This window comes from Dromiciops gliroides, chromosome 2 (genome assembly GCF_019393635.1).
Source record: "Dromiciops gliroides isolate mDroGli1 chromosome 2, mDroGli1.pri, whole genome shotgun sequence".
Lineage (NCBI taxonomy): Eukaryota > Metazoa > Chordata > Mammalia > Microbiotheria > Microbiotheriidae > Dromiciops > Dromiciops gliroides.
Window position 1 is genome coordinate 119,527,209 of NC_057862.1, and position 11,026 is coordinate 119,538,234.

At 39.7% G+C, this 11,026-nt stretch overlaps 1 protein-coding gene across 1 annotated transcript; it reads right to left on the reverse strand.

The window, feature by feature from the left end:
• Positions 1-9,309: 9,309 nt before the first annotated feature.
• LOC122738380 (inosine-5'-monophosphate dehydrogenase 2-like) lies at positions 9,310-10,680 on the reverse strand. The gene is given in 4 exon segments (XM_043980432.1): positions 9,310-9,427; positions 9,584-9,680; positions 9,683-9,948; positions 9,950-10,680. Coding segments are annotated over 4 exon segments (1,212 nt in total).
• Positions 10,681-11,026: the final 346 nt, after the last annotated feature.

The following is an 11,026-nucleotide window of genomic DNA, read 5'->3' on the forward strand; positions in this document are numbered from 1 at the left end:
CCCTGGGTAAGTCACTTAACCCCAATTACCTCACCTAAAAAAAGAATAATTGATATCTTGGAGGACCCAGGGATCTTCCTTTCTTTCTCAAGCCCTCTCTCCCCCCACTCAAAGGCAAGGTCTCCTTGAAAGATTTCATCAAATCTCTCATCTAGGTCAAACCCAACCCAAACCTAAGCCCAGGAAAGGAGTTTTGCCTGTAGACAGATTCTTTTGTCTAGATAAGATGAAGGACTTTCCTGATGAAATTTGGCCTCTGTGAACCAGTTCTTGGTGTGAACCATTGTGCCACCATCAGGGGGGTCTCTACATTTTTCCCTGATGTCATCTTGAGACCCTTATCCCAGACTTCATTTTAATATAATCCACCATCAAATCATGTCAACCAGTTATATTTGATTGCTGTGTGATGGACCTCCTACATTGGGAAAGGTATATGAAGTAGACCCAACCTTGATGAAGGGGTCTTTGGTCTGAGAGAGACTGCCATAGACCTCATTTTATTAATAACCTGCTGGCCATATTAATAAAATGATTAAGTTATGCAGATATTATGTCTCATATTTTTCATCATCACACAGGACCACAGTGCTCCATCAGCTGTCTTAGCTTCATATGTGTGTCCTAGGTGCTTCTAAGAAGTCTCCAAAGGAGCAAATAGAAGATATTCATTTTGCCATCAGGCTCCAAGCATTCATTACCAAGGTAAACAAAAGAGGTATCATTTTCACAAAGAAATTTCTTCGGTTTGGTACACTCAACTTTCTCTGGTGTTATAAGGCTGACTAATAGTTTCTCTGTAGCTGAATAGCTCCCCTGAGGGCCTCACCTTCATCCGCCTATCTGCTGCCATTTGGCTGTTCTGGTATTCATACCTCTACAGCCCTGTAGTTAGTGCAGGCAATCTAATGACCAGCTGAAACTTTGATTGTGTCTACTTGTACACCTGCTTAGTAACCTTTTGGTTGAACAAAACTATCACACTGCTTGTGTTTTATATGTGCTCTATAGGAATCAGAAAGGTAAAAATATCAGTTTTGTGTTTGTCAATTTCTTGTAGTCAATTTAGATTGTTCATGGTTGATCTCATTAATTCTGCTTTTTAAAACATAAAAAGAAACAAAGCAACAACCAAAAAAACCCCCATATCATAAACTGACTAGAGATGACTTAGTGACTTCATGCAGTTCTGACTTAAGTCAATTTACCATTTGTTGCTAAGCTATGATAAAAGTTTTAGTAGAAAGGAGGATCAAAATAATGGGTAAGGGTTTTTTTTTTCTTTTTTGGAAAATCTATAGACTCACTATCCTTGCCAAAAAAGATTATTATAAATAAATTACTGATAAAAGATAGTGAAAATTGCTGAGAATAATGTTCATTCTTGAAATTAAACACAACACACATAAATACACCCACACTCACATGCACATCCAAATTCATATCCATAAGCACTTGTATGTGATGTTAGGCCAATAAATCTGGAGTGCCTATTGAGGAAATCTCATATTATTTGGAGGCTTGACAACATGAGCAAACAAGAAAGAGCCCCTAAAAGCCTCTACCATCTATATAAGGAGTTCCTCTTGTAATTAAACTCTGTTCAGGACATCCCTCATGACATCAACAAACATAAATTGTCTTGTTTTATGCTTTTCTTGATGTTGATAAGTAGAGGACCATTGAACTGTTATCTTTGTAGTTTTGTGTATCAAAGAATCTTGTATGATTTAGCATATAAAATATGAGACTCCTTAATAGAGACTTCACTATTGTATATTATCCTAGTGATCCAAATGCTTTTATTGTAACTAAGAAATGACAAATTTAGAAGGATCCTCTATGTTCCATACTTTTCAGTCAATTGTGTGACTGTGAAGATATGAACCTACCATAGAAAATCATCACCCAAAGCCTTGTTCCCTTTTCATATTTTTATTAAGGATTGCCTCAATGCGTGAGTAGCTTATTCTCATAAAAACCTGTCAGGATGAGAATGAAGGCGTATGTTTTGGTAGTTGCTTATGTCTTCCTCATGGCATCACTAAAAGATGCCACTGCTTATATAATTTTATTTTATTTTATTTATTTATTTATTTATTTTTTGCAGGGCAATGAGGGTTGAGTGACTTGCCCAGAGTCACACAGCTAGTAAGTGTCAATTGTCTGAAGGCTAGATTTGAACTCAGGTCCTCCTGAATCCAAGGCCAGTGCTCTTTCCACTGTGCCACTTAGCTGCTCCCCACCACTGTTTATATTTTTGCAATTGTTTGGTCTCTTCTTTGAAGTGTCTTGAAAATTGATCCCTTCATTTTTTCAAAATGTAAGTTGTCTCCATCATGGATTTCTTTTATATGTATTTTAATCTGTTCCGGTTACTACCATGGACTTTATCTAAATTGCTATTTCAACTTTACATGAGAATTTCTCAGGTGTTAGAAGACAAATTTATCAATGAAGTTATAACTAATGCATTATAGAAGTACCACCAAAAGCATTTCATTTTACATTGTGTTTTACATCTTCCAGTTTCAACTAAAAATACTATGAGAAAGGGACAAATCACTCCAGATTTTTTGCACTCTTTTCCCCCTTCAATATCGCCTTTTACTGCTTTAGGAAACAAAATTGCTTCTAGCATCAATCTTCCTATTTTAAAAATGAGTTTGTAATCTGAATCAATATTATCCTGTGCTACACTGCTTTGATTCTTGGAAATGAGATCAGGTATGTTTTGACTATGATTTCTCTCCTCTTTTGGCTTTCTTATTCTGGTTAACTGCTTGGGATTAGTTTAATTTCTATAAGACATGATGAAATCCAAGTCAAAATATTTGTCTATAACAGAAGCTTGTTTGAATAAATAACATTTAAACTGTTTTTTCCTTCAAATTTGGAGTTGCTTTGGGCCTTTTTTTCTAAGTAGTTTTTGGCCTGACTGAACACAGGCTGATAATTTGAAAACAATTCCTACATGAGAACAAGTGATTTTCCTCTATGCACAGAGGGAAGGTGTTCGATGCTTTCCATTTTCAGTTCTTCCTGATATTCTTCTTGAAGTGAGTCTTCATAATATATAGGTATGAGGTTTCTGTATTGCCTATAAACTTTTGTCCTCTTTCATTTCTTAATAGTGATGTTTAATACTGATGATAGAGCAGGTTATTTTTTTCCCTGGAGAAGGAAAATGTAAAAGTATAGGCAGCTGGAATGACTGATGACCCTTCATCAATTGAATTTCCAACTTCAAATAATTTCACCAAATCCCTGACCTGCTTAAGATTGGTGCTTTTGTAAGAGGCTTTAACTTCCATTGTTTAACTCACTTAAAACCCCACAGATCCTAGAATCTTGGAGCTAACCAGTGTTCAGGATATGTTCTAGGTAGTTCAACTTTGGTGAGAAATTATATGGGTAACCATTTATTTCCCCATATCAGGCAAATATGGGCCAGAGTGAATGGCAGTGAGGTAGACCAAGATTTGTATATGTTTATTGTTTGCTTATTGTCCAATAGACTGTAACTATTAGAATGATGCCACCTGCTGGAGACACTGTAGAAAAGCTCCACCATGAGGAGAAGGCCTCTGAGGGCAAGCCACGTGGTCAAGGTCCTTAGTGTCAGGAAGTGACATTTGCTCATGGGTACTGTCTATCAAGGCTACCAGCCAATCAATTGGAGGAGCCTCCCATTTCTGGGAGGGGGACACGAAGTAGGAAGCGGACGCTGACGGAGGGGTGCTGTCTCTTTTGGTTCCTGACCTCGCCATGGTAGGTTGGATGATAGGGTCTCTTAGAAATAGTTAGATTTTTACCTTTCTCTCTGATCCTAATGCTCTTTAATAAATACTTAAACATTTAAATACTCTTGCTAAAGCTTATAATTTATTGGCGACCACTCAGATATTTTAGACAGTATAGCTAGAATTTTAGTCCTTACAAAACCTAGTAATTAGGGAAACAGTTTGAGGCTTTGTTTATATTCCTTGGAATGTTAACATTGACTAGACCAGGGCTTCTTTTGGGACCCCTTTTTGACTAAGAAATTTTTATGCAACCCTAGGTATATAGGTATATAAACTAGGTATAGATAACCTTTTACTGTTGCCAATTTTTTGTGTGACTCCCACATTCAGTTATGTTACAACATATGGGGTCGCGATCCACAGTTTAAGAAGCTTTGGTCTAGAACAATTTGAATCACATTTTTTTGTGTCATCTCATCATTTACCTACCTTAACCTTGAAATCACTGATATCAAGTTCTTCTGATTTGGTTTGGAGGATTTTGTCATGTTCTTCATAAATTTTTCTCTAGGTCTTTATCTTCTGCAATACACTTTGACACATAAGCTGTAATTATCTTCATAAAGGCTTCTTGTTTATTTTCACCATGATCTTCAGAGGGTAAAGTGACCAAGATACCATACAATGATATATTGTTGCTCTCAGACACAAAGAATCCAATTATCACCAAGTACTTTTGCCAATCTAAGGAAAACTCCAGGGCTATCTTTCCATTTGGCCACAACTTCCTTATGTCTTCTAGTTTCATTTGTAAAGAAAATGTCAATATTGATTTTTTTTTTAGTTCTTTTAATAGAACATTTACTTGTTAGCTATTGTACAGAAATCTCCAATTTAGAGAATCAACAGTTTAAATTAATCACGTAATCACTTATTTAGGGCTGGAAGGGATTTTAAAGACCATCCAGTCCAACCTCTCTTCTTTTTCTTCTTCTTAATAAATAAGGATACTGAGTCCTAGAGGACTTAAATGACTTGCCCAAAGACACAGGTTTAAGAGGTAAAGTTTAAATCTAGGTCCCTGCCACCAAAGCTAGTCATCTTTCTCCACTATCCTATGCTGCCTCTATAATATTTTATTTGTTGTTCAGTCATTCAGTTATGTCTGACTATTTATGAGCCTGTATGGGGTTTTCTTGAAAAAGAAAGTGGTTTTCCATTTCTTCCTCCAGTGGATTAGGCAAAGAGAAGTTAAATTACTTGCCTGGGGTCACATGGCTAGCAAGTGCCTAAGACCAAATTTGAACTTTGGTGTTCTGGACTCCAGGTCCAGCACACTACTCACTGAGCCATCGAGCTGCCTATAATGTATTATAGACGGTCTCAAAACCATGATTCTTAGCACTATCTGCTCTCTGTTCCAGCACTCTAATACAGTGACCTCTGATATAGAATTTGGCTATATAGGACTGAACACCATTTTCTAAATCTCTCTCTTTTTTCAATAGGGTGTCATGGCCCAGATGGGTCTCGTTAGCCTTGGCAGGCAACCTGCCTAGGGGAAGGAACCCTGATTTTAAACCTCCGCTGCCTTGCGGCTATACCCATATATGGGAAAGGCTTCGGGAGTTAACCCCGAGGAAAAATCAGGAGTCGAAGTCCCTTAGGCAGTTGGATGTTGGACATCACATCCCTCTGGCAACTCCTTTGGCAGCACTGGTGCCAAACTGTATTGGCTCTGCCTCTCCTTTGGATCCACCAGTGTCGCAGAGAGAGAAAACCTGCTGCATGGGCAACAGCTTGTTTTCCATATTGATCTGCCCAGGCCAGTGCCCTGAAGGGGATACTCCAGCTACTCCTTATGGGGTAGATACAACACAGGATGTGACAGTTACTGGTTATAAGTCACTCAGGAGCTGTGGCTCCCGTATCCGACTGCACAGCCACACTGTGGCCTGTGGTTCTTCAAGGTGCTGATCCATGGTCGTCCGCGACTGGTGGAGGCCTACTACATGGCCCAAGAATTCATCAGTGTTTAGAGAGAGGCAATGAACCTCTCTCTAGATAGCTAGGCTAATCTTTAAACCACCAGCACAGTCTATCTCTGGGACTGTTCTTAAAACTTTTCTGGGTGGTAGAACATACCAGAGATTGTGGCCTCTGCCGGCAAGTTGATAAGCATTTATTAAGTGCTTTCTATGTGCTAGACTCTTGTGCTAAGGACTGGGAATACAAATATAAGCAAAAGCAAGACCTCCCCTGACCTCAAGAGGCTTACATTCCAATGGGAGAAAACAACATATAAAAGGAAGCTGAAAAAGGTGGGAGGTGGGTAGAGGGGTACCCACACAGGAAAGCTGGGAGACTCAGGAGTATAGCCTAGAAAAAAGTGAAGACAGCTGACTTGGGCATCTTCCTTAAGTTGGAAGTTCTGAGATAAAGAAGCCAATCAGAGAAAGAGGTTGCAGGGCAGAGGGATTATTTTGTGGTGTGTGTGTTTGTAGTGTCAAAAGTCCATGGGTGAAGTGCACTTCCAGGGTGAAGAGATTTCTATCCATATACATGATAGAGAAAATCCAGAGTGAGGAGTAGAGCTTGAATAGCCTTCAAGAACCCAGGGTCACCTCCACCACAACAGAGGTTTTGGAGTTGGAGTTTTATTGGGATGTATGTTAACAAAATATCAGCCAATCCCAAAGATTAGCTCCACCTAAAAATGCTCATTAATGTTGCTACCAGGGTCCTTGAAACTTTTAAATCTTTCCTGATCTCTACAGATATAATTCTATGTAGAATTCTTTTTGCACATTGAACTCCTTCACTTATATCACATTTACTTTGTATCTTACATATTTGTGTAAATGTCTTCTTCTTCCCAATTCTTTTTACTATTGTAAGCTTTTTGAGTGAAAAGACTTTATTTTACATTTTTGTATCCCAGTGCCTAGCAAAACTCCTTACATTTAGTACATGTTTAGTTGAATTGAATTGATTTGTGGTGGTAGAAAATTGTTGCAGAGGTGTCTTGAATTCTTGACAACTCTCCCAAGAAATAGCTTCTGGGGAAGCATTTAAATCTGAACGGAAAAATAAAAATCTTCTAAGAAAACTGGAATCAGCAGGAGCTGACTCATCTTAACCAGGTGTCAACAGGCACTAACCACATTATGACCCTCTATCTGCATTTCTTCTATGAAAAGATTCCTTCTGTGCTGATTCTGGGTGTCGAAGACTAATGTTAACTGCTCCCTTCCTCCCCTTATTGCATGTAAGGAGGTGAGAAGCTATAATTATCACACCTCTGTGCTTTTTTTGTCTTATAATCAAACAGGACTTTGAATGCCGTTGGCTTCTTTTGTGTAGTCAAAGCTCCCAGTATCTTTTATTGATCAGTTCTTCAGACTGGTATGTGTGTGTGTAGATCTTATTTCTCTATTACCAGTAGAGGCTTAATTGGGCTACTCAGGGTTCAGAATAATTTATTTTTCCTTTCCAAGTAATAAGAGCAACACCAACAACAATAACTGAAATAAACATGGTACTTTATGATTTGCAAGCACTTCACATATAATTTCTCATTTGAGTCTCACAGTAATCCTGTGAGGTAGGTGCTTTTATTATTCTCCATTTTACAGATCATAAAATTGAGACTGGGAGAGAACAGACAAATGACTTTTTCTTATTCCTATAGCTAATGAATAAGAAAACTGGAGTAGGTATCATCCATTTTATCTTGGTCACTGACACTTCTTTAGTTTTCTCCAGTTTTTTTCTCAGGATAAAATTCTTCAGTGGTCTCACTTATTGCACTCTTTGAAATTACAGAATATTTTAAAAATTATTGTAGTATTTTCCCCATTCATTGATTTTCAGGTTTATTTTAACCATTCCTTTTAGGAGTAGAGGTTTTGTTTTTTTCCCAGCCTTTCTGTTTTTCTGATGTTGGCCTTGAAAGGCTGTCCAGTGAAGTCACTCACTGTGTTCATCTTGCCCATGGGTAAATATTACCTCCTATAGTTTCCTCCTACTACTCTTCCTCCTTCTTCCTCTTCTTCTCCCCATTTTTAACATAACCTTTATTCATTCATTCATTTGCTTATTTATCTATTTATTCATTCATTTATTTATTCTATGATGTTTAAAATCTAATGTGGGTCCTAACCTGTCTCCCCTCCCCCCCAGTTTTGGGGGAGAACTGGCTAATATTTACTGATAAATTCAGCAAGAGTTTAGGCTTTTAAGTATTTATTAAAGTGGATTAGAAGTTAATGGAGAGAGAGAGGTTGAGAACAGATCCCTTAAGTAATGGAAAACTCTAGCTTAGATCTATTTGGTCTAGCCAGAGAGAAACCTTCCCTAGCAGCCCACATGAAGTTCTGCCGCCAAGCTGATGTCCCAGATGAAAAGAGGCCCTCTCTTTTCCTCTCTCTGCCACCAAGCCAAAGTCTGAATGAAAAAGAGACAGATCCAGAGAGCCACTCTTACCTTCCTACTTCCTGTCTCCCTCCCCAAAAAGGGAAGTCCTTCAAGCTGATTGGTCTCCTGTTGATGTCATAGACCACAGCTTCTGAGAACAACACTCCACTCAGGGCCAGCCAGGTGAGGTCTCAATTTAATCATCCTTAAGTAGGTTCTCATTCATTCTCTGTCTCACCCAATTCAATCAATTTCAAATCAATATTCAGGTGGGGGACCCTGGGCATCTGCCAAATCCCATTATTTTATAACATTTCATTTATTTATTTATTCATTCATTTACTTATTTATTTGTTTATTTATTCATTCATTTATTACCTATTTATTTATTTGCTTATTAATTAATTAATTAGTGAAATTCTCTCCTTCCCTCCCTATATGGAGTGCAAACTTGTGAAATAAAATGTTTTTTCCTTGAATGTATCTAGCATGGTCTAGTATCTATGGCACAGATCTTGGAATATGAAAGAATTGGCTTTGAGCCCCATCTCAGAAACACTAGTTGTATGATTTGGGGCAAGTCATTTAATGTCTCTGTGCTTCTGTGTCTCAGTTTTCTCAACTGTAAAATTGGAGGGTTAGAATAGATGACCTCTAAAGTCCTTTCCAGCATTAAACTTTATGGATGAGGAAATTAAGGTTTCTAAAGTATCTCATGTTGACTCTGTGGCTGTAACATCAATAGGTATATGGGAGAGATGCTGTAGAAATAGAATCAGGAAGACTTGGCAAATAATTGATGAGGAGGTTGTGGGAGAATGAAGAGTCAAGAGTTTCTCTGAAGTTATAAAACTGGGTGACTGGGAGGAAGCTGAGATCCTAAATTGATTAAATTGTTGCAGGGTTGATTTGATTATATCAGGTCTTTGTAGATCCAAATAATATCCTGAAATCCCAGGCATGTATAAAGGAGCAGATAGACCTTTAAGAGAAGGAATCAGAGTTAAGCACAACAAAAAGCAGACCTGGGTCGCAGAGGTTCATCTGTTTATCCATACAGCCCTCTTTTTTCCCCACTATATTCAGGGTTTTATTGAAAAACACAGAGGGAGAGGTGAGAGGCAGTAAACGCAAACAAGGCCACTTCTCAGAAGAGCCACTTCTCATATGAATGGAGTCCATGGACATCACTTTCCACCTGAATGGACAATGTCTTCTCAAATTTCAGCTCCCCTGAGTACATCATGGCTCTGACTTGTGTTAGACTCTTAGCATCAATATCTTTTTTTCTTTTTGGCAGGGCAATGGGGGTTAAGTGACTTGCCCGGGGTCACACAGCTAGTAAGTATCAAGTATCTGAGGCCAGATTTGAACTCAGGTCCTCCTGAATCCAGGGCCAGTGCTTTTATCCATTGTACCACCTAGCTGCCCCCTTGGCACCAATATCTTGGCAGGACTGCTGGATGCCAGCAATCAAGTAGGAAACAAATTTGTGGATGGACCCTTTGTCCTGCATGGCCCAGACACCCCTTGAGCCACCTTGCATTTGTCTGCTTCACTGAAGTAACGGTTCCGGCTGCCGAGGTTCTTGTCCATGGCATTGAGGGAGCCCATCGCCCAGTATTTCTTTAGCTGAATCCCATCAGGGAAGAAGTACTTGCCTGGGGCCTCTGTGGTGGCTGCAAATGGAGAGCCCATCATCACTGTGGAAGCTCCAAGGGCAAGTGCTTTGGCAATGTGAACCATGTTTTGGATGCCACCATCAGCAATGACAGGGACACCGAATCACCACATATTCTGAGACCTTGTAGACAGCTGTTGCCCGAGGCCGCCCACATGCCAGTACTTCCTGTGTAATGCAGATGGAGCTGCTGTCCATGCCAATCCTCAAGGCATCCACTCTGGCATCAATGACATTTTTTGCCTGTGCAGCTGTCACCACACTGCCACTGACAACCTGGAGGTTGTTGTATTTTTCCTTGATGTACTTGATCATGTTAATTTGGAAAATGGAGTGTCCTTGAGAAGAGTCTATCACAACCACATCGACACCAGCCTGGGCCAGCAAGTCAAGCCGATACTTGTTGTCCTCATGGGTGCCAATGGCTGCCCCACATAGAAGCTGCTTCTTGGTGTCCTTTGATGTCAGGAGGTAGTCCCAATTCTTCTTCAGGTCTGTATGGGCAATGATGGCTACTAGCTCATCATACTCATTCACAATGGGGAGCTTCCTTTTCTTGCTCTGCTGCAAGATTTCATTGGCTTCCTTTAGTGTGACTCCTGCAGGAGCCACCACTAGATCCTCCAGCCTACTCATGATCTCACCCAGAAAATGGTCATGTTCCTTCTCCTTAAGAAAGTCAATGTCACGAGAGGAGATGATTCCCACCACCAGGCGGCTTCCCATCTTGCCTTTGTCTGTGATTGGGATGCCACAGAAGCCATGCCTTGCCTTGGCTTCATACAGCCCTCTTTTGAAGAATCTCCAACCCCAGAAATGATAGCCAAGAAGAAGCATTGACAGAACCTCTCAGGAGAGGAACCATGTTTTCCCAGGTAAGGAAGGAATCACATGTCATGAAAGATGTCAGCACCCAGGTGCACTCATGGTAAGGTGGTGAAAGTGTCCAGACCCACCCTTCTGGAGTTGCAGAGAGATTTCCAGGGAACTGTCTCCTGGAGATAAAAGAAACAGTAACATGTGGAGATAGAACTGCAGCAAGATTCAGAGCTGGCCATAATCAGACTACCCATGTCTAGTGGTAAGTAGGTTGCTTCTCTAGCATTCTCAAGTACAAATTTCCCCTTTGGGGAGCCACCAGACCTCAAGGCAATACTGTAAGCTATAGGACTGTAAAAGCATT